Source organism: Gallinula chloropus (assembly GCF_964237585.1).
Source record: "Gallinula chloropus genome assembly, chromosome: 1".
NCBI lineage: Eukaryota > Metazoa > Chordata > Aves > Gruiformes > Rallidae > Gallinula > Gallinula chloropus.
In genome coordinates, this window is record NC_140085.1 from 192,347,696 (window position 1) to 192,372,550 (window position 24,855).

Here is a 24,855-nt window from a genome sequence, read left to right on the forward strand (position 1 = left end):
ATAGAGCCCTACCAAGGAGAACAGCGGCTGCAGCATTACCGGCGCAATGCTATTTGATTAATGCTTTTCAATCCCTTTCACCTACTTGGAAAAGAAGTCTTCAAGGCTGTTCTGCAGCCACTTCACGTCACTCGTGCTGATTTCCACAGGGTTTCTTAGCAATAAAGCTATTACCTTGCTTTTTCTCTTATATATATATTGTTTATAATGCAGCTGTCTGGGGCTCCAGAGGAGCAGGCGCTATGCAAGTGACCATTTGCTGGACTGTGGAATTATCAGCTGGAAGGAATTATCTACTTGCCGACTGAACATGAGCCAGTAGTGTGCCCAGGTGGCCAGGAAAGCCAATGGCATCTTGGCTTGTATCAGACACAGTGTGGCCAGTAGGTCTGGGGAGGTGATTGTGCCTCTGTATTCAGCATTGGTGAGGCTGCACCTCGAGTGTTGGGTCCAGTTCTGGGCCCCTCACTGCAGGAAGGACATTAAGGTCCTGGAGCGTGTGCAGAGAAGGGCAACCAGGCTGGGGAAGGGGCTGGAGGGCAAATCCTCTGAGGAGCAGCTGAGGGAGCTGGGGGTGTTTAGTCTGAGAAGAGGAGGCTGAGGGGAGACCTTATCACTGCCTACACTGACCTGACAGGAGGGTGCAGAAAGGTGGGTGATGGTCTCTTCAGCCAGGGGACAGGAGTTAGGACAAGTGGAAAAGGCCTCAAGCTATGCCTGGACAGGGTCAGATCAGATGTTAGGAAAAAGTTCTTTGCTGAAAGAGTTGTGGGGCTGTGGAACAGGCTGCCCAGGGAGGGGGCTGAGTCACCTTCCCTGGATGTGTTTAACAGATGGGTAGATGAGGTACTTAGGGATATGGTTTAGTTTAGGATGGGAACGGTTGGAGTTGATGATCTTAAAGGTCTTTTCCAACCTTGTGATTCTGTGATTCTGTGAAAGAATGATGCTGGAAACCCTCAGTTCAAATCCCAGATAAACCACTGGTTTCCAATTGCCTTGAGCAAGTAACTTGATCTTCCCATAATCCAGTCATGAAAAGAGAAATTACTGTTTCTTTACCTGGCAGAGCCTAAACCCATTAAAGAGTGCAAGGAGATCCGATAGTGATAAGCAATTACTTAACACATACGCAATGCTTGGAAGGATACATTGGTTGTTTCAAAACACAGACAGAACTGCTTGGTCTGATGAGCACGTGAGATACTTTCTCAATAACAACAACAACAAAATCCTAACAGAAACAGAAAAAACACCAAGAAACTGCAACTTGGCTCTGGAGAGATGAACGAACTCTCATCTAACCGAGTATTTCCTTCTGCTGTGAATATGTGCTCTCTTGGAGACAGAAAACAGACATCTCCTGCAGAAGTTGTGCAACTCATTTGGATATACAGAAAGAGAAACATCTACCAAAGACACCACTGAAGGAAACACTATGACGCCGCCGAGCACTATGGTTTTATAACAGAAGAAAAAAGAGCCCATCCAGAGTTACAAAACAACCCAGTGTACATCTTTATTGATGATTCACAAAATCAAACATCACTCACCCAATTCGCTCCAGTGGTTCCAATATGACATTTGTCCTTGCTAGGTTTGACTGACTATGTTTTTTCCCAAGGTAAACAATGTTTGGTTTTTACTCAGGGCAGGGAGAATCCTGCTTGACAGTAGCCATTTCATAAGAGCCAGTGCATCCCAGCCATGACAATACTTCACCATTTTATAACACTCAACCTTCAAAGCAGCGCGCAGGCATTTAATTAAAGCCTATTAAAGCCTTGCAGCAGTCCTGGCTCCCAGTCCATTTTTGGTCACACCTCTTTATTAATATTTCACACAACACCCCCACTACCTCCTGACAACTCTTATTCAGTACTTCCATGACTTCTACAAGTCTCATGAGAATCTTAACCCTTTAGTTAAGTGGGATTTATTAATACTCCTGAAACACGTGGGAGACATGAACTGTGAGCAAATTAACTGCAAGCATGCTGCCATAACCTCACCAGAATATATATTATTTCCAATAAGCCAGGATTAAATTTACCAGGAGCTTCACTGATAGGAAAATCATCTCAATTTCCCACTGAAACACACTTCGTCATATCCTAATAAGTTATATACACAGAGTCACAGCAGCAGCTTTCTCCATGTGAATCACTGCTGAGCTACAGGAGACAGGAGTGAGAAAACCTGGGGAAAGGGATAACATCTTTGATATTGTCAACTCCCAAGATGCACTGCAGGTAGCGTTCAAACCCCATTCCGAAGCCTCCATGAGGAACCGAGCCAAATTTTCGGAGGTCTAGATACCTGTAATTTAAACAGACAGTTACATTTGCAGCATGGTTATGCTGGTGTAATTAAGACAGCCTTTTATCTAGGGTTTTGCTTTCCATCTTAATTACTTCCCTTTGACCCAAACCACTGTGGATTTCTGCCAGCTCAGCCAGCGGTGGGCAGGGGTGTGAAGAGGTGCAGCTCCCTGGCAGGCAGAAGTGTATTAGCAGAAACCCCAAGCATGGCTATGCTTCACCAATACGCTCTGTTTAGGAGCAAGAACTCATCTGGATACAAAGAACAGCCCAAACATCATAGCTCTGCTGATACTGAAAGCTGCTTTAGTTATGTTTTAGTATCTAAAATATTCCTAGCAGAGGCACAAAAGCTCCTACAGAAGCACAAAACTTTGGAGATGGAGTTGCCTGCTTGGGTTTGTTTAGACCTTGACACACTGGTACTGAAATCAGCCCTACAATAAATTCTTTCATCTTCTATCTTCATTTCAACAATCTAAGTAATTTCATTTCCAGTAATTTCTTCAGAAGCCTCAAGAGATCTTGCTGTCTGATGAAGGTCCCTTGTTTTTTCCCTTTCTTTTAAGGTAATTGTGATGGCTTTTGGTTACTTCCCCCACAACCATTCTTACAGATTGATTTCCATTATTTCCACAGTAAGTCAGCAAAAAATCTTGGGACATATTGTCTCCAAAAAGGAGATCTGGAACAAGGTATTTCTTTTGGAGAACAGCACCTGCTGTACACAGAAAACTTAGGAAAAAATATTTGGAAGGAGATATTCCAAATACATGGGTGTCAACAAGATTCCAATGGTTCTTTAGATTTCCCCATTTTCTGGCTGGACTGTGGCTGATGTGATACACAGAAACTGTATTTGCAGCTATAAATTGTCACCAACAGCTTTATTTTAATAGTAGTGAAAATAATCTCAGGGGTTCTATTGATTTATGGGGCCACTTCTGTGCTCACTGGGGCCACAAAGTTATTCTTTTTGACATGAATGAAGGGACTGAGTGACTCCAGATGTGTGACAAGCCTCTAATCTTTGTGTACGAGTATTTCATCATCCAAATTAAAAAAAAAATAATCATACACACTTGAGTATAAATACATATGTATGTTTTATTACTTATGGAGGGGAGGGGAAAAAGCACTGTGAAAAAAAATTAGGGTTGGATTCATTGTAATAAATGTCTTCTCAAATTTTAACCACTGGCAATGAGCTGCAAGGAAAATGTGTATTTTATAGTGTGTGCACATGTGTAAGTTTATATATATATTTATATGGAGAATATACACTGCATATATTTACGTGTACTTGCTTGCACTTCCATGTGCTTCAGAATTGTGTTGGCTTGAAGACTACATTCTAACAGTGAAGCCAAAGTGACACCACTGATCACCCCTACTTAGGAAACAGAGATACCCTCCAAGTTCTACAGCCACAAGAGATTGCCCTGGCTGACTCACTTTGACACTATGCCTTTTATACTGTGGAATATGATTTTTCCTTGCAGTTCATTGACAGTAATTAAAATTTGGGAAGCTATTTATTACACTCAATCCAATCTTCAGGGTTTATTTTATTCCCCACCCTCCACTCCACTGCCCAAGAGCCAGAACTTCTTACCTCCTCCTGCTAGTGCTGACACACGAGCTGAACAGCAGGCTCGTGAGTGGGACATTTTCTGATCTCTGGGACCCACGTGCTTTCTATCTGTGCTGCTGGTTTTTGTTGGCTCAGTTGTATCCACCCCACACCTCGCGATAAGGATTATGCTTAGGACACGAAGGCACAGGCTGTGGAGCAGTATGGTGGTCTGCATCTCTACCTGCCTCATGCATTTAGAGCTTGAGTTTCTGCTAACACACTGGCAAATGCCTCTGGGAAGCTTCACTTTGCATCTTTTCAAGGGTTTGCAAGAAAGACCATGGGGAGATCTGATGACTTGTGAAACAAGAAAGACCTTGTAAATGTGAGGGATATAGGTGTAGATGGATCCCTACCAGCTCAAAAGTTCTGAGCAGAACCCATAAGCCAGCTGGTGACAACTGTAGCTGCAACTAGCAATATTAACAAGAGCACAAATACCTCTGCTGACATTTATGAGCGTATCTCAGCCTGTGCAAAGACAGTTGAGGCTAAGCTGAGCATCTTTTCTCCCCTTTTGCTGGCAACAGTTTATAAAGTCATTGTAAGGAGATAAAATAACTCAGCTTCTTCCAGATGAACAATAACAATAAATTCCACGCTTGCTTACCCAGGGCTTTCATCTGTAGATCTCAAAGCACTCTGAGAAGCCGTTTTGGCAAAAGGAGCAAAATAAAACCCATTAAAGTTAATGGAAAAAGTCCGCTGAATTAAACGTGCTGAGGAGCGAGGCTGCGAAGCCTTTCTGATGACTGTGCTTAGAAGAAGCAAAGGAATTGAGAAATTTTCCATTCTTCCCAGATGAAAGAAAAAGTAACTGCCTGCAGATGAAAATTCCCTTTAGGCTGGAAAATGTTCCCTGAGGTTTTTCTTCATTCAATAGTCTCCAGACATCGGATGTTTCTCACCTCAGAAAGAGACATGAATTAGCTGAGCTATTTCTCCTAGTAGCTCATATTTAAGAGGAGAGCTGAGCCCTCCATTGGCAACTGGGGAACTGTGCAACATTATTCCATGGGGAAAAAATTAAATTTTCTTTGACCCCAGTCAGTCCTGGAGTTCATGTTCTGGACCTGGAGGACGGGTAGTTCTTTAGAGATTTGAATCTTACTAAAGTATGTACTGCAACAACATCCTCTGGCAATGAATTCCTGGAGCTTGTTATGTGCCAAGTTAGAAGAGCACTTCCTTTCATCCTTTTAAAATTCTATATCCTTTTATCATCATCAGGAGCTCCTGCATTTTACAGGCACTATGAAGATCAGTGCTCTCTTAGTGACCATTCATAAGCAGAATGTATTCTTTTCAAAACAAATATGATCTTGCTCTTTTATGTAACCCTCTTGTTACACTAAAGCCTCCACAGCCACTATGAAAAAACTAAGGCTGAAAGAACAAAGATATTGGAGTCCCTGAAGTTGAATATTCTATGGGATAAAAAGGAGGGTAATGAAAAAAAAACCTACTAGTGAAATTATATTTGTGAGATCATTTTGTTGAATGCTTCAGGAAATTAACAAGCAAACCATTGCAAGGTTCTGATGCTGGGTAAAACAGTGTCTTTGGTTTCAGGCAGCTTCTGATCTGCTACAACTTTTTAGGAATCCACCAAAAAAAAAAAAAAAAGCCTTCAGGAAGGTCAATCTAATCCACTCCCACTGACGGGAGTGGGGTTCAGCGCTAACTTTTTGTCTACCTCCATGTGGCCCAGCAGCACGCTCTGGTTTCTCCCCAAGGCAAGAGTAATAGGACTGGGTGTCTGCCAAGGAAAGCGATGGGCTACCTGTCTTCTTCGGGCTCTGAAGATGACACAAATGCTGTCACTGGCCCTGGATTGCCAGGCTCACTCGCGCTGCTGTTCTTTAAGTCCAACTCCTCCTTTCTCCCTTCTCCTCCACACAAGGACCCAACAGTACACTCTGGCATTCAAGCTTCAAAGAAAATGAGAAATTAAAGAGCCCATCACAGCTTCTCCATCTAGAGCAGGAGCAAGGCCAAGACAACACAGCAACATTCACCCTAAGGCAGCAGGCAACGCTCGCCCTGCCACTGTGTACTTTAACCAGCATTACACCAGAAGATCAGAGAGGCACCTGGACCTCAGAGGACTCAGCACCAGACCATCTTCTCCACTGATAAGCACGGTGATTATCAGAGTGAGGAGCTGGGTGCCTTACATGGAGAAAGGCTGTCTGAAATGCTCCTCAAGCTGATGGTAGTGGGGACACACTGTTCTGTGATTCATTACAAAATACCTGCTCTGGTATTGCTTGTGCTAAGCTGGAGTCTGGAGGCTGCAAAGAGGATCAGGACCCCTGTTTACGAGGCAATATATTCAATAACTCCTGGTCACAGAGAAAGCAAGTGAATTCCCAGAGCAAACTTTCATCACCCAACTTTCCCACCTCACTTCCACAGACCTTTCTCAGTCTAGCCAAGATCAGCATCTACAGCACTGAACTCTTTTCTATCTACGGTTCAAAGGAAGGAGTGGGAAAATAAGATAAAATAACTCCACAAAAACAAGCCAAATACTTCTGAAACTCGTATTCTTTATAGAAGGAAACCTGCACAACAGTGAAGATGTTGTGAACTGAAGACGATTCAGAGGACTTGGACCGTGTCCCTCTATCTACTATTTTAAAAAGCTTTCTAAAAAGCAGGAATGGGTGGAAGTGCAACAGTATTTCAGATCATCAGTTGCCTCTTTGCCCAGTGGTTTTCCCACAGACAAGGCACTCCTGAAGCTGTCTAAGAAGCAGTCAGCCCCCAATATATCCTCATCCTTAGTGAGAGAAGAAAACAGAAGATATTCAAAAAGGATCCCATCTCACACAGATGCCTGTTCTAAAGTCAGCAAGTGTTATATTTAAAAAAGAATGACTCAACTATTCCTCATGGAGCTTGTGAGCCAGCTCTGGAGATTAAATTCAATCACTAAATTGGAGGAGATTAATTTCAGTCTCTCCTGCCACCTCCACCAAAAAGATGGATGCTGGCAAACTACCCACCTGCTTTCTGGCAGATTCTGGACTGCAGTCCATAAGCATCCAGGATTAGTCCAATCCTGCACTGTCTCAGGGCACCAGGCCCTGCTACAGCAGGGGATAACAACTTTTTAAATCTTCTCTGGGAAGTTACATCACCTTTGATGGAGTGGAGGGAACAGAGGAGGAACATTTCTCTACAATGAGACCACAGGAGGAAAGAATTTCCAGAAGGGGATTGCTACATATCATGTGAAGATGCAAATAGCTGACAGGCAGCGTTTTAATCTTCTCTCTTAAGGGAAGCATGAGGAAAGAACAGGGCAAGGATGGGCTAGGTTAGTAGTGCTGGAAGGCTCTGCTGTGGAACACCAGACTTCCTCAGGCCATATCTCAGCATCTAACCAGGCAACTGACCACCAGGGTAGTCCTTTCCTCAGATGAAGTGATGAGGTGTATTGTGGTCCCCGAAATGCAAACAGCAAAGGAAGCCTGATCATGAATGGATAGCGTGAGGGTCTGCCATGAGCTGGGCTGTTCCAAAGCCATCTCATATTGAGGGAAGAGTGAAGAATCCTACACTTTGCTTTCTTTCAAGGCAGCTTTCCTCCTGATCATTCCAAATACTGCAGAGTACCTGAATACACTCTTCTAAAGTTAAAATTCTCCATGCTATCACCTCTCAGCAGCTGTGGCAAAGTACTTCCCAAGAAACATTCATCAAGACAAACATTAAGATCCTTCTGTCATTTTAATAAGCTAAACCATTAATTCAAAGGATGTTCAGTCTCCTTAGCAGGACAGTTTTAATCACTTCAACCACTTTGCTAGGGAAGATTTTCCAACCCACTTGCCCTGTCAACAGTAAAAGGAGTTATTCATAGAGCTGATAAAGGTCACAAGCTGCTTGTGGTTCTGTAACCTGTTTATCTCATGTGATGGTGGTCAGAATCTATTCAACATGGAACACAGCTGAATGATTTAGTATCAAAAAATCAGTGATGGATTGTAAATTAATCAACTTTATGCAATCCTGAAAGAAATGACCCATGCTGTGAGTGGAAAAATTGGGAAAATAAATTAAAGATTAAAGTTTGTTTAAATTAACTGGCTGTTCCATTTAGACTGGCAGTGATGGCAGGGCAACTGGGCCAAGAAATGTCCCCTTGAGAACAGAATCACAGGAATGAAATAGTTGTTTAAAGAGTCTCAAAAGAAGAAACACCGCTTGCAGACCAAGATAGCGTCTTACCATTGATAGGCATCTGCGAGTCCTAATCTGTGGAACAAAAAGAAAAACCCTTGTAAGTAAAGGAACAGAGGAGATCAGCACAAACAGCACTTGTTCAGAAAAAGTTGCTACAAGAAAAGGGAGGGTCTGATGACTAAACACAGTCCAAAAAGGAAAGGGAGGAAATTAAGGCAAGGCACGATCAGTGGCTGTCAGCTCTGTTAGACAATTTTGAACAGATTCCTAACACACCTCTTAAAATGCAAAGTTTGTTTTGTCACCACCCCAGCTTCATGCAAAGACTTGTGCACATCCTTAGCTATGAGCCTATCAATAAACTCTACTCATGAATGTTTGGAGAGTCCAGGCCTGACAAATTTACAGTGAGATGCAGCCAATCTCATTTACAAGTGAGGAAAAAATCTCTTGACACATGTGGCTGCTCTTCTGTAGTGCACAAAGCCACCAAACTCCTGTAGCTTCATAACTTCTGTAAAACTAATAAATAGAATATGCCTTTTTTAAATTGCCACCAGTGCAACCTCTCCTCTTTCCAAGCCCTGGCAGAACCAGAGCAAAGCTGCTGTGGTTTTCTTTCTCATTTCTCTGAAAAAGGACAGAAATCTCTGTAAGCAGAGTCATCTTCAGTGCATGGCAGCTATGCCTGGCGCGGATTTAGAGAGTTATTGTATGAAATGCATAGAAGGAGACAAGAATCCCCTTCTTTACCTCTCTTAGTTATGCTGGGTCTGCAGGGAGTAGAATTTAAAAGCCCTAATATAGAAAAGGTGGTGTTTTTTTCCAGGTCATCTTCAATGCAGAGCTGTATTTCAAGGTCACTGAAGACACACCCTGTTTGTAGCTTGAACTACTTCCTATGACTTTCCTGACAAACGAGAAAGTCTGGCTTCAAGCTCCACATGGACCACTCCTGCAGCCCCAAACCTTGAGGGCTGTGGACTCCAGATCTTAATCACAGAATCACAGATTCACAAGGTTGGAAAAGACCTTTAAGATCATCAATTCCAACCATTCCCGTCCTAAGCCAAACCATCTCCTGGCACCTAGCTGAAGAAATCATCGCCCACCTCTCTACAACCACCTGTTGGGTAGTTGTAGGTGGTGATAAGGTCTCCCCTCAGCTTCCTCTTCTCCAGACTAAACATCCCTAACTCCCTCAGCTGCTTCTCCAGCCTGGTTGTCCTTCTCTGGAGTCATTCAAGGACCTCAACGTCCTTCTTGTGGTGAGGAGCCCAGAACTGGACCCAGCACTCGCAGAAGTTTCAAGTGAAGAAGTGCAGCAGAACACACCGACTTTGCTTCAGCTGAAGTGTGCCTACTTGAGCAGAGTTTGCAGGGTGAGCAAAGGGAAAGCACGGGGAGCAATATCCTCCTGCACCACAAATTGAGAACCAATGTTCTGGGGATTTGGAATTGCTCTGTGCCTTTCAGCTTCATTATGCTGAAATGGGTTTTGCTCTTTTCCACCGGTTAGATATTTCTCTGCGAGCGTGCGCCTGATTTAAGCAACAAATTCCTTCCCAATGCACAAATGATGTTACTCTGGGATTAATCCTCCTACAGAATTGCTTTGCACAAGGGTATGAATGGCACAAATGGACTCATCTGAGTTCTGAAAAGTTCTTTTGAACAATCACACTGGATCCAGGGAGTAATTGCCCATGGAGAATTACCCAATATATAATGTCGATTACTGTTAACTAAACAGCAGCTTTTATATTCTGACACTGAATTTAGCCTAAAATTACCACAAGTCACACAATCCAGAAAAAAGCTTCAGGGAAAGAGCCTGTATGAGTACAGGTCCCAGGCACTTCCAGTGAGGCTTCCCACCAAACAGCAGCAGTTACACAATGTGAGGACACATCTATCTAAGCTCTGTCTACGTGACAGCTACTGGCATCACAATCCACTTCAGCCACAAAAGCTGCAAAGAAAAGGCTTGAGGATGAACTGCCGCACACCAGGCCAAGTCTCAGCAGAGCTGAGGCATTCTGCTGCCCTGCATTCCTAGTATGAAACTAACTCCCCTCCTGCGATGAGCTAAGAGAGGCACTTGCAATCACAGAATCCCAGAATCTCTTGAGTTGGAAGGGACCATAAGGATCATCGAGTCCAACCCCTGGCTCCACACAGGCCCAGCCAAGTCAGAGCAGGGAACTGAGCGCATTGGCCAGACGCTTCTTGATCTCAGCCAAGCTTGAGGCTGTGACCGCTTCCCTGGGGAGCCTGTGCCAGTGCCTGAGCATCCTCTTGGTAAAGAACCTGAACTTTCAAAGCTACAGCAGAAGCACAAGACTCACCTAATGGGATAAACATATCTCAAAGAGAACAAACAGGGATTTTTATGAAGTCAATTATGGGACTAGAACATCTCTGTTATGAAGAGAGGCTGAGGAACTTCAGACATTGTAGCCTGGAGAAGACTGAGGGGGGATCTTATCAATGCTGATAAATACTTGAGGGCTGGACGTCAGGAGGATGGGGTCAGTCTTCTTTCAGTGGTGTCCAGGGACAGGACAAAAGGTGATGGGCACAAACTGGACTGGAGGAAGTTCCACCTGGACACAATGAGGAATTTCTTCACTGTGAGGGTGGCAGAGCCCTGGGACAGGCTGCCCAGAGAGGTTGGGGAGTCTCTACCTCTGGAGACATTCAAAACCTGCCTGGATGCTGTTCTGTTCAGTCTGCTTTAGGTGATCCTGCTTTGGCAGGGGGTTGGACTAGCTGATCTCCAGAGGTCCCTTCCAACCCCGATCATTCTATGATTAGTTGTCCTTCCAGTTTTCTGTCTTGCCAACCATCAGGAGCTGCAGAAACACTCTCCTGGTCAGGCCAATCTCCTGACAGGTGGGTTTTCCGTACCTCTGTAAGCGTGATTCCAAGAAGGGCAGTCGCTCTTCTCTCAAGCTGCCTCCACACAATTCCCCTATTCCTGGTACGAGGAGATCAACAGCTGCAACCTTAAAAGAAAAGATACCTAATGTACATCATGCCATGCAGCCATCCTGTCTACAGCAGAAGTGCATCTGACACTCGCTAGATGGTTGTAAAAGCTGCTCCTGTTGAGTCCACGGTACTTAGCTATTTGTAAACGCTGAAGTTGCTTGATGACAGGAGAAGGCTGGGGGGAACTCTGCAGTGATAGACACCAGCATGTCTACAGAAAACCTAAGCAAGTGCAGTGATGTTCCAGACTGAGGACACACACGGCAGATGGTAGGAACTGAATCCCATCAGTTTACTTTGGTGACAGCCCATGCTGTGGAAGGTATAAAGAACCCAAGAGCAGCTCACACGGAGGCAAAGATACACAGGCAAGTTTCCTAAATTCCCATAAGAGTTTAAGCTGCTCTGACGCTTGTAACTTTTTATCCCCTCTGCCCCCATTCCTTGAGCCATCTCTGGCAGTAATCATACCAACGGATGGATGGCACTGATGTGCCACATGCTCGGAACGCAGTTTGGTCATCTACACTCTTTAGTTTGGGCTGTTTTTCTTCTCTGTTTTGTTTTGCAGAGTTACTTATCTACGAGCTAAACTGTTGCTAGATATAAAGTCAGTGAAGTGACAGTGGCACACGGTGGGGCAGTCACTCTTTTTTGCAGAAGCAATGTTTTCAGTTCACAGAATCACAAGTTTGGAAAAGACCTTTAAGATCATCCAGTCCAATCGTCCTATGCTAAACCATATCCCTCAGTACCTCATCTACCCATCTGTTAAACACACCCAGGGAAGGTGACTCAAGCCCCTCCCTGGGCAGCCTGTTCCAGGCCCTGACAGCTCTTTCAGGGAAGAATTTTGTTCCATCTCCTGTCCCCTGGCTGAAGAGACCATCGCTCACCTGTCTACAAACTCCTTTGTTGTAGGTGGTGATAAGGTCTTCCCCCAACCTTCTCTTCTCCAGGCTGAACACCCCCAGCTCCCTCAGCCGCTCCTCATATAATTTTCCCTCCAGCCCCTTCCCCAGCCTGGTTGCCCTTCTCTGGACACACTCCAGGACCTTGATGTCCTTCTTATGGTGAGGAGCCCAGAACTGGACACAGTACTGTTGTCTCACTTCAACTGGGAAATCATACCTTCAGAGCATGAGACTCATGGAGAAAGTTTACTTCTTACGCCCACCTGCTATTTGAGGATTACCTGGACGGTAGGTTTGGATGATAAGCGAATCGTGGACTGCTTGGAGCCGTGCAATTCTAGGTGTTTCACCTAGTAGTACAGAGGTTTACCAGGAAGAGAAATAACCTATGAAAAACCTGTCTTAAGGGACTTCAGCAAAAACTTAATGCTATCAAAATCCTGAATCTTCCTTCTCCTGTTGTTCCTGCTTTGAGGATTTCTTCTACAAAAGGGAAAAGACTGGACAAGATTATCAGAATCTCATAAGTCTTATCTGGGATTTCCTGAGTGGGTGGCCCGGAAAAGGACTATTCTCATCTACCTGTCAGTAGATTAAGACACATGCTTAGGCACAAAGAAGGTGGAAGTATGACCCATGGACTCACTGTGTGTTGAGGTCCATCTTCATTGTCCCGCATGTAGAAAGGTTTGAGGACATATGGGTAGTTAATCACAAACACGGGAACTTCACCACAGTGCTTCACCAGGTACTTTTCATGATCTCTTTGGAGGTCACAGCCCCACTGTAAAGAAAGCAAAAGGGACCTGGGATCCTGCTTTGGTGCATCTTGCCTGAGGCAAGAGACGCAGCAAAATCCCTGTGTAGTAGAGATGTGCAGGTTTGAATAACGCAAAGCCAAGCACAGCAACTTTTCACCCAGGCCACTTGGCAAATCTGCCAAGCAGAGAGTTTCATGAGTTTTAAGGCAAAGCAAAACAATGAAAACAAGTTGGTTTAACTTCCATACACCAGGGCCAGATCATTGCTGCACCAAGCACAAGTATCTGGTATCAAATCAGAAAAAAACCCACCCCAAAACCACACTCCACATAGCTTAAGATAGGCATCTATCCAAAATCAGGTCACTCAACCCAACAAGCCAGTCTTATTTCAGTATAACCTTAGGTATGTAGAAAACAGCTTTGCTAGCCTGACCGCTCTCTTCCCTGCTGTGTCCTGTTACATGCCACATTAATTCTCACTTAACAAAACCCTGCATCCTACCAACTAATTCTCTGTTATCAGAAACCTTGGACATTTGCAATGCCCTTCACTTCTCCTTTCTTCCAGTGATGTTATACTTTCTGTGGCTTTTGACAAGAGACCTTCAGCCTACTACAGGACATGCAGAGAATATCAGAGGAGGGGAAGGGGGGAACAGATATTCTGCAGATTCACCTTATCTGAAAATACCGAGTTCTCTGTCTCAGCTCAAGATAGTACACATACAGGATCTGAGGTTCTACATCCACTTGTACACAGAGACAAGACCAGTTATCCAACTGGATATGAAGGAGGCTTCAGCCAGAGGGTTTTTTTCCTCAGAGCATCGGAATGAGATAAAGATTAATCAGTACACATATGTGATGAGCACCACCAGGAATGTCCCTACTGGTGTGTGTGTCTGAAATTGGGCAAAATATGATTTTTAGAAGACCATAATCTAGCAGTGTTAGAAAGGATAGCATGTGATGTGGAGTCTCCACCTCTGGAGATATTCAAAACCTGCCTGGACATTGTCCTTTTCAGACTGCTTGAGGTGATCTTGCTCTGGTAGGGGGTTAGACTAGGTGATCTCCAGAGGTCCCTTCCAATCCAAATCATTCTGTGACTCTTTTTCCCAGTCAACATCTGTGTTTTGGAAGGACAAGGGATTCTCTTTACCCGCATCTAGATTACACAGTATTTTGACATGGCTTATTAATCCTTGTCAAACTTTTGGTGTTATCCTAATATCATTCCTTTATTTGAGGACTATTGCAGCAACTCTTCTTAGACGACAGGTACTGAAAACAACACATTCAGCACTACTCATATACAGGAAAGAGCTTTTGCTAAAGCCTTGGCTCTTCAACAGCAACCTCATCACTTCCTTCCCTGGAATGTTATATGTTCTTCTGCTACAATTCTCCCTCCTTACATTGCTCCTGATTCAACCCCAAAGGGTGAAAGTTATACCTGGGTTACAAGAGAGCAAACACCCCAGGCACTCTTGTGGTATTAGGCAGGGAGAAAGGAGATCTAACAAAGTTCAGGCTGGTTGAGCACACGAACAGGCAGAGGGAAAAGCCACCAGGCAAGTACCTACCTCTGGCTTGAAAGTGAAAGTTTGAGAAGCTTGCTTCAAAATTTCCACTGCTTCATTGTAGGAAATTCTGCAAGAGGAAAATTAAAAAAAAAGAAAGTCTTAAGATAACTATGAAAGGAATAACAAGAAAGTTTTCTGGCTGGAAAATTAAGGAGGCATTTCCCCAACACCTTGCCAACTTGTGCTGTGATGTCAGACTTCCCAGCAATGTTTCTCTGGACAGAAACCAAAAAACCATTTTCTATGGCAAGAACCCTATGCCTTCTTGTGCTCCAGCTACGTGCAGAGCAGGAAGTGCTAAGCTCTCAAGACACTTCTGCATTACCGCAGCGTTGCCTTCCAGTCAGGAGCGAGTTCTGCAGAGAATTGCTGCAGAGAAATGTCTGGATGTTTCTTTTTTTTTTTAAAGAAAACAATGTGCCCTCATAGGCACAGCTCCAACAACACAGCTCTACTGTTCAGGCTGGTATTAGGCAAAAATACCAGCCCAGGGTGCAAAAGGCTTGCAGCTCACACGTTTTCACTTTAACTTTGCAAAAATTGTGAGATTGTACGCAGAAATGTTTCCCTGCTCCTCTGATGGATCTGACAGCAGGTTCTACACCGACTACCACCAGTGTAGAAGGCCAATGGCATCCTGGCTTGTATCAAAAACAGTGTGGCCAGTAGGTCTGGAGAAGTGATTGTGCCCCTGGACTGGGCATTGGTGAGGCAGCACCTCGAGTGCTGTGTCCAGTTCTGGGCTCCTCACCATAAAAAGGACATTGAGGTCCTGGAGTGAGTCCAGAGAAGAGCAACCAGGCTGGGGAAGGGGCTGGAGGGCAAATCCTATGAGAAGCGGCTGAGGGAGCTGGGGGTGTTTATCCTGGAGAAGAGGAGGCTGAGGGGAGACCTTATCACCACCTACACTGACCTGACAGGAGGGTGCAGAGAGATGGGCGATGGTCTCTTCACCCAGGTGACATGAGATGGGACAAGGGGAAATGGCCTCAAGCTGTGTCAGGGCGGGGTCAGATCAGATGTTAGGAAAAAAAAGTTTCACTGAAAGAGTTGTGGGGCTGTGGAACAGGCCGCCCAGGGCGGGTGTTGAGTCACCATCCCTGGATGTGTTTAACAGACGGATAGATGAGGTACTGAGGGATATGGTTTAGCACAGGACAGGAACGGTTGGACTCTGTGATCTTAAAGGTCTTTTTCAACCTTGTGATTCTGTGAAAGAATAGCACCAGGGCTGAGCAAACCGAAATGGCACAGTAAGAGATACTGCGGGTTTGATAACTGGAAATCAAGACTCCGTGGAAGATACTTTTGCTCACAAGTTTTTCTCCAAGAAAATGCCATAGACAGAGAGGAGAAAGAATAACCTGATCACAATTTAATCTCTGTATCACTGGCTAAATCCAATCATTAACCAAATTCACTGAAGAGCATGAGCCCTTTATACCCAGCTACAGGGCTTCACTAATACAGGGAAGGCTTCTCGAGGAAATATTTCAAGAAGGAATATCCTCAAGAAGGAATGTATCACTCTGTGTGTTTGGGTTATGCAAGGCCATGGTCAAAATGAGGTGTATCACTGGCACAGGTCCACTGCAGGGAACTGACGTGTGTAAGCCAGGAACGCCCCAGACCTGCAAGTGGCTGATGAAGAGAGAGGCAGATCGAGAGAGAGATGGGCTGACTCACTCTCCTTTTCCTTGGTCCATGGGAGAAGCCAAGTGCAACTCCATCCTCTCAGGAATATGAAATCCAATGAGAAGAGGACTGAAATAGGAAGAGACTGACTTCACGGAGCCCTCCCACAATGCTTATCACAGAATCTCAGAATTGTTGGGGTTGGACAGGACCTCCAGAGAGCATGGGGTCCAACACCCCTGCCAAAGCAGGGGCCCTAGGACAGTTCGCACAGGTCGGCATCCAGACAGGGCTGGAATATCTCCAGAGAAGGAGACTCCACACCCCCCTGGGCAGCCTGTCCCAGGGCTCTCTCACACTCACCATGAAAAAGTTCTTCCACATATTGGTGTAGAACTTCCTGTGCTCCAACTTGCAGCCATTGCCCCTTGTCCTGTCCCCACAGCCCACTGAGAAGAGGTTGGCCATTTCCCCCTGTGTCCCACACTTGAAGTATTTATAAACATTAATAAGATCCCCATGCAGGCATGAGGCACAGGGTGGATCTATCCTGATCCTGCTGCCCAAGTGTGGTCGCAGCTGCTTAACAGGAACCAGTGCTGGCCAGAGCAGCCCTGCAATATGCTGTGCGATGAAGACAAGAGTAGGGAAGAGGGGGTATTCTTGAGGAAACCAAAACAGGTTGGTTCTTTAGTACACAGAGAACTGGGAAAAGGAGTTGCACAAGAGAAAAAAAAGGGATTTTTAAATATTAAAAAAAAACCCACAACAGTTTCATAAAAAGGGAGCCACTGGAGAAGTGTGAAGGTAGCTCACCCAAAACTGAGCAAGACAGCGAGCAAGCCACTGTGCAGGTACATGCTGGAAGGAGGATACCCTTACAGAGAGGATCCTGTCCAGGGAAGCAAAAGCCAAAGGCCATCAGATCCAGATGCCCTTACACCTTAATGTGAGTATGGGTGAACAATCCAAAGGGAACTGTAGTTCATGCTCCTTTGCAGACATGATGCTAACCCAGAATACATGGAGTTGGGAAGGAAAAAGAACTTATACAAAATACAAGTTTTTTTCCCCCAAAGCCCTCTTCCAGATCATTTTAAAATCAAAATACTTACATCACAAATTTGTTCTTCAGCATTTGTTCCAACCTGTCCTTGGTCAAAAGAAGAGAAAACAAGAATGTAAAGCTACTCTTTAAGGGTTAGGGGCTCCAGAGGAAATTCAGAATAGCCACCTCCCCTGAGTTTTACTTCGTAGGTCTGCACTGTGTTCTTGACATGGGTCAAAATCCACTTCTAGCCATTCAGGCTTCAGAGGCTGCTACATGATGCGACAGCTACAGTTCTACTACACTTGCTACCTGCTATGGGAAGTTGTGTCTCCTCTCTCTGTTGGCCTGAAGAATCATAGAATGGTCTGGGTTGGAAGGGACCCCAGGGATCACAGAGTTCCAAATCCCCTGCCACAGGCAGGAATACCAACCTCCAGGCCTGGAGCTACACAAGGTTGCCCAGGGCCCCATCCAACCTGGCCTTGAACATCTCCAGGGACAGGGCATCCACCACTTACCAGGCAGACTTTTAGCTCTTCAGAGCTTGCTAACACAGAACCACATAGTAAATAAAAAAAAATATATAAACCTCCCTATAGCCAAGAGCCCCCAAAATGCATAACAGGTTCCCAGTTCTTTCCTGTCACGTTTGTTACCTTCTGGGCGGGAGCTACGTATTTATGAAAAAGCTCAACATCACGAGGACATTTGGAGAGCACGGTGCTTGTTGCTGTCTTGAAAAGATCTTCCATAACCTAAAAGAGAAAACAGGAGTGCATGAAAAATTAATACTGCTGAGATGTCCCAGACTATAAATAAACATGGTACACATAAGCCAAAGGAGCTTCTGTCCTTCTGCATGGTCAGACTGCATGAGAAGGTACCAGCTTGCTAATGTTCCTTATTAGTAGGCCTGCTCAGTAGCTGAAAAGGTCTGAAACCCGTATTTCTGCTATGGGTTTATGGCTTCAGTGTCTGCCGATGGCCTCAGTATCTTCAGTTAGGCATCTCGAGCGAGAAAAGCACAGATAAAATATTCAAGCAACAGCCCTGGTCAGCCACAAACACCCACATTACAACCACTTGTGGTGATTGGTCCCAGATAAATGATTAGTGAGGTGTCTATATGTAACGAGCAATTCTTGTTTTACGCTTTGTTGTTAGAAGAGGCAGAACTAAAGGAGAGGAGAATAAACATGCGCTGTGCAGAGCCAGCCCATCAAACAGGCCCCAGCTAGAGAGACTGCACAGTAAGAGCAGAGTGAAGTGGGTAAAGAGCTGCAGAAGAGGACACAGCACTGCAGGGATGTTTGAGAAACTAAAAAAAAGATGTTGTTTCATTTCCCTAAACTAATGTGGATTAACTAAATGACATTACCATCCCATTTGGATATACTTAGCCAGTAAAACGGGCTTCACCCGTGAAGAAATCAAAATGCCACTTTGGTTCTAAACAAAAGAAGCCCCCACGTGGGATGGCACTGCATTCTGATCAAACTCTTCCTAAGAGTAATTTTCTCTTTTGGTTAAGCAAAGCACACCGTCCAAGACACTTGCTTTTGTGCACATTAAGAGTTCCCATGACCTACAGCTGAACAAAGCCAGTAGTACTGATGATCATAGTCAAGTCTGGGTTGGAAGAGACCCCAAGGATCATAGAGTTCCAACACCCTGTCACAGATGAGCTTGGAGGTCTTTTCCAATCTTTATGATTCTATGATTCAGCCCATATTGACTCCTCTGGAGCCAAACTCTTGCATCAGTCTGGGCCCTCTTTTTAAAAGGGAAGATCCAAATAAAGGACCAGGATTATCATAAGCACAGCTTTACCCCTACTGGTACTCCAACACAAAGGAAATGAAAAGCCAGCATTCCTGCTGCCGAGTGGCAAATAACCAAACACTCAGCTTTGAACTCTCTTCAAAGTAGCTAGAAAAAGGCTTATGCAAATGAAATTAGAAAACTTCTTGGCAATTCATTTGGTTTCACCAGGCAGAGATGAAGGGATTTTACATTAAGCTTCCTCTTTCTAGAAAATGAAAGTATCATCTGTTTTCAGAGAAGCATGTTGTTTAATTAGCACTTTTTTTCCCCCTCACTGTGCGATAAAGTAACAATTAGGTTCCCACAGCATTCAACATAGGCAGCTTCCTCTTATGGAAAGAAAAAAATGATGTGGGTGGTATGGGAAAAACAATCTGAGAAATATTTCCAGGTTTGAGCCTGAGGTTTTATCCTGGCAAAAAAAAGACAGACACGTTGGTCATGCACTGGCCTCCTCACTGCTCTTATTTGTATCTATGCCAATTGGGTATGAGGCACAAACTGTGGAGGGGAAAAGGGGAAAAAAACACCTAATCTCTTGAGGTGAGAAGTTATGGCTTTAAGCAGGGAATATAATGAAGGACTGGAAAGTAGGTTGTACGAAAAACAAGTGGGGAAGCATAACCACTGGCATGCTGGTTTGAGGGAACATGTTAGCTGGAGATAGGAGCGAATTGATTGGTTTGAGTGGAACCTGAAAGAAACGTGGCTAGTAGGAGACTCAGAAAGGAAATAAAAGCTACAGAAGTCACAGCAAGCAGCTCATCTCAGAGGTGGGACTCGTGGTGTCCCAAAAAGCAATTAATTTGGCTGCTTCATAACAGAAATGTAGAAGTTGTGCTGGTAGGAAGGCAGTTGAGGAGGACAGAGGCAAAGTTTCTCCTTTCTTCCTCATCCCTCGTAGCCTTTATCTCTCTATTTTCACCTTTCAAAGAACCCCAGCAGCATCAATCCTGGCCTTCCCCAATGGTGCTGTGGATCTGAATGGCTAATTCTCCAGTTACTATTATGAGCAGCTCCCACCTGTATCGTAACTTGGATCTTCTGCTCCTGCAACTTACCCTCTTCCCAAATTAAATCATGACCAGAGTTGAAACAGAGGAAGTAATCAACAAAGCAGTAAATGGCAGCAGCAGCAATCAAAGGTGTATCACCTTTATTATCTAAGACACTTTCAGAGAAATCACAAGAGCTGCCAGTAGGATTTCTGCTTATGCAGCTACCTGGGACATGCATATGGATGCAGTGTACATCACAGTGTATTTATGCAGAAAATATTCACCAAGTGGACTATTACTTCTTGCCTTCATGCTTGCTCACACACCCTGTACGTGTGTGTGCATATCCACACACACACAGGGAAGATTCGCATCTGATCTTGGTTGTGAAGTCTCCTCTCTCAACCATACAGCCAACAGCTCAGGACACACGCTCTGAGATGCTGTTGGAAGGGGGTTCCTGTCTGTCAGATCACCGCTTCACTGACCATCAAAGCTGAACAATACATGCTCACAGAAGTTAGGAAATGTAAAGAACCTCAGTTATGGCAGATGGATGCTGCTTCAGAGAAGAAACCAATGTCCCTAAAGAGCATTATGCAAGGCACCTGGAACACACCATTCCCTTGAGCCTGCAGTCAGATTTGCCCAGCTGTGGCACTGAAGACAAAGAACTCAGAGCCCAAACTATTCTGGAAATCAAACCACACCCAGCATCAGTGCTACTGTTGATTTCCTTATTTCATGCCTGAATTCCCTTCTGTAAAACAGTGGTAATAATGCTCCATGTTGCTGGGCTGTAATGACAATTAATTTTGATGAAGTACATAACCAGTGGAAGACAATACTTCTGCCCTCAGGACAGAGCACAAATACTGTGAGTTAAATTGCATTCTCCATCTTAAAGGGATCTATCCTCCATCTCTGTAGGAGTCAGTGGTGCTAGGACGTGATCTTGTTAAGGAAGACTAAGATTATGCATGAACTCCCAAAAACACCCTTAGGAGAACTTCTTTCTGACATTTCCTAACTTTACAGCCTAAATAATTTTTTTACATAGTTTTGTATCTGCATTTGATGAAATCCAATAATGACTGCATTATATGGCCTCTTCAAGACCCCATTCATATGGCAAGTGAAGTGGGATCCTTTAAACCCTCTGTGCAGCCAAGACAGTGGAACAAAACAATAGAAGATAATGGCCTACAAACAGGGCTACATGACAGCACTGCAGGGAGAGGGTGGCAGCAGGCATCTCAGAGGAGAGATGAGACTTAGAGACCTTGGACTTCTAATTCAGGGACTGGCAGGACATTGGTTCTAATGAGTTCACTGTCTTTCCTGACCTTGTCTAACTCCCTCCTTGCCCAGGTTAGAGGAAGAGTGTCTTGGAGGGGAAACTTGACTCAACTTCTTGACTAGACTCTTCTGGGAAGAGGCCACAGAGGCCTCTCCATACCTACACTCACACCCTGCACACTAAAGTGGCAATGCTATCACCCTGCCATGCAGTGTAGAGTATTGCACTGAGCACGTGGGACTTTTCACAGAAAGTACTGTGAGAGTTTAAGCTTCTTTGCAGCACTAAAAGATGTTTTGGAACAGAGAAGACATTGAGATTGCATGATCAAGGTGCATACGACTTCAGAAGAACTGTACTACTAATTTAGGAATAACTGATCATTACTCTGTGCAATTAGAGTGTGGGAAAAGGCTGTTGCTCTAAGATTTCAGGTCCTGTCCTCAATATCACAGAATTGTAGGGGCTAGAAGGGACCTCCAGAGTTCATCAGGTCCAACCCCCCTGCCAAAGCAGGTTCCCTAGGACAGGTTGCACAGGTGGGCATCCAGATGGGTCTTGAGTATCTCCAGAGAAGGAGAATATATGTAACTTTGTTATTAAATCTCACTTTTCCCCTTTTTTTTGTACGGAAAACTGTGAATGGTAAACACACACATCTTTGTAGCAAGGCTCTTCTTTAATGGTGTATTAAGCAAATAATTCAAGATGTCCCTGAAGAAGCTGAGCACTCCCGGGACGCTGACTGGCTGAAGTTCGAGGTATTCAGTCTAAATGTTGAATACCAATTTTAAAAATAAATTTTACACAATTCAGCTCTTTATGTGAGGACAAAGTTCAGATGCACTAACCCTGGCCAACAGCCCCCAAGGCTTTCGACTGGGTGTTTTGCACCAAACAAAGACATTGCAGATGATGATAAAGTGCCCAACAGGCAGACAGATGAGAGAACACTGAATTTAGGTCAGTTATGTGGGGAAAAAGAAACTTAACTTAGCTTTTAGAGAAGCTGTCAGATTTTGTTTGGAGTTTTTTTATTGTTTTGGGTTGTTTTTTTTATGAAAGATTGCCCAAGGATTTAAAAATAAACAGAACAGGAACTCCACTTCTGCAAATGAGAACATCACAGAAGTCAGCGTGTTGCAATGTAGACTCACTATGAGGAATGTGAAACGATAGCTGCTGGGAGACTTTCTGTTACAGGAAAAGATGCTTGTCAAAGACTTTGGGACAGAGGGAAGAAGTGAAAGAGGAGAGCACAAGCTGAGACTTCATAAGGCTTTTAGCAGCAACAAAATCCAAGTCAAGGCAGGGGGGGGGAGTTCCCCCAGTTACTCCTGACCAAAGCCCTACACATTCCAGAACAGTTCTTAAATCTAATTTTCTGAATTGTCTGAACTGGGCCTGTCTATACTTCAAAAGCCAAGAAATTAGGGTTCTTAGCACAAGAGCACAGATATATTTGTACTGTGTTCAAGGGGTCAAAGACCAGAAGACCTTGGTTTTTATACTAGATAAAAGCAGTGAAGATTTCAATCAGCTCTTGATTGCCTAAATAGGGGCTCAGGAATAGGTGTAAACATACACACATGCTATGTTCTGGGTTGCATCAAAAGAAGTGATGGGTTGTATCACAAGGAGTGTGGCCAGCAGATCGAGAGAGGGGATTCTCTGCTCTGGTGAGACTCCCCTGCAGTGCTGCATCCAGCTCATGAGTCCCCAGAACAAGAGGGATATTGAGCTGTTGGAGCAGGTCCAGAGGAGGCCATGAGGATGATCCAAGGGCTAGAGCACCTCTCCTATGAAGACAGACTGAGAGAGTTTGGCTTGTTCAGCCTGGAGAAGGCAAGGCTCTGGGGAGACCTCAAAGCCCCTTCCAGTACCCGAAGGGACCTACAGAAAAGCTGGGAAGGACTGTTTGTAAGGGCATGGAGCAATAGGAAGAGGGGTGGTGGTTTTAAACTAGAAAAGGGGCAGGTGTAGATGAGACAATAGGAAGAAGTTTTTTCCTCTGAGGGTGGTGGATCACTGGTCCAGGTTGCCCAGAGAGGTGGTGGAGGCCCCATCCCTGGAGACATTCAAGGTCAGGCTTGATGGGGCTCTGAGTGACCTGATCTAGTGAAGATGTCCCTGCTCACTTCAGGGGATTGGACTAGATGGCCTTTAAAGGTCCTTCCAATTTAACACAGTCTGTGATTCTATGAATATACACAAAGTTGTTCTGGAGAAAAGGAGAGAGAAAAGAAAGAGTAGGATGCCATTAATGATGGAGCACAGAGATTCCCAATGGCTCAGTCCACAAAGCCTGGTGTCATCCAGACACCCAAGACACTGAAGCAGCACACACAGAAGAGATGATGTCAGCTCTGCTGTCAGGCCATAATGACTCAGCAGACCGTATGTGCTCCAGGCTGAAGAAACTACCACCTGGATTTTATTTTACACAACTGTTCTTCTTAAGGCTACTTCTCCAACAGCTTTCCCAGGACCTTATCTGACACATAGGAGCATGTGTGGATGTTTACTCACAAGTCCTACTGGGCACCAGCTGGCTTATGCTGGCTTATGAGCATCCATCAGGTAGTTAAACTGCAACCAAGAGGTCAGTCCTGAAAAATCAAGAGTTATTTGTCTCTAAGGAGTACTGCCTTCTGCTGAAACCACAGCGAATAGCGTACGCAGGAACTGCTGCTTCTACTGGACATTTCAGTGCAGGTTTCAAGGAGCTCTTTACAGAGCACACTAAGGGACACACTGCATAAACACTGTGCAGGTTCACTGGAGAGATGCTGCAGGTTTTGAAGAGGGGACTGCCACTTTGATTAGAGCCAGTCAAGCACATTTACTTGTTTCCTAGCAATACAGCAACTGTGCAGCCTCCCAGTCAGATGGGGGATGAGTTCATCTAGGCAGTGCAGTGATAAGGGGCAATGGCTTCAAGCTGACAGAGGGCAGGGTTAGATTAGACATTAGGAACAAATTCTTTACTACAAGGGTGGTGAGGCCCTGGCACAGGGTGCCCAGAGAGGCTGTGGGAACCCCATCCCTGGAGGTGTTCAAGGCCAGGTTGGATGGGGCTTTGGGCAATCTAGTCTAACAAGTGTGTTCCTGCCCATGGCAGGGGGGTTGGAATTAGATGATCTCTGAGGTCCCTTCCAACCTTAAGTGTTCTATGATTCATCTCTCCTTTCAAATCACCTCTGCTGAGTGCACTCTGATTCTTGGGTACTCCCAGTGCTCCCCTCCCACCTGTCTCACACAGGGCAAGAGAACCTACGAACTCAATTGAGGGCAGGGAGCACAGCTCAGGGAGGAAGAAATTTTGGTACCAGTCCTGCATAAACATTTGGGGTGCCCACCTGCATGATGTCTTGGAGGCTTTCAGTGAAGGACAGCTCAGCCTCTATCATATAGAACTCTGCCAGGTGTCGGCGACTCTGCGAGTTTTCCGCTCGAAACGTCGGGCCGAAGGTGAACACATGGGTAAAAGCCCTGCAAGGCAGCAAGAAACAGATAGGTCAGGCCCAGCACACAAGTGAGTCTGTAATACTGAAAGCTCCATCCACAAGTTCACTTTTTTCCCAGAAGCACTCATATTTCCATTTCATCTTCACCAGTTTAATGGCGCTGTTGGGCAT

The 24,855-nt window shown here is 44.8% G+C and overlaps 1 protein-coding gene across 1 annotated transcript; it reads right to left on the reverse strand.

Moving 5' to 3' along the window:
• Nucleotides 1-1,494: 1,494 nt before the first annotated feature.
• LOC311188520 (asparaginyl-tRNA synthetase-like) lies at nt 1,495-24,855 on the reverse strand (the record flags this gene model as incomplete). The annotated part of the gene is made up of 9 exons (XM_084259968.1): nt 1,495-2,319; nt 8,197-8,223; nt 11,062-11,159; nt 12,706-12,843; nt 14,410-14,476; nt 17,160-17,197; nt 17,752-17,850; nt 24,577-24,709; nt 24,809-24,855. 9 exons carry the CDS (start codon nt 24,853-24,855, stop codon nt 2,175-2,177), a joined length of 792 nt encoding a protein of 263 aa, XP_084116094.1. The 3' UTR covers nt 1,495-2,174.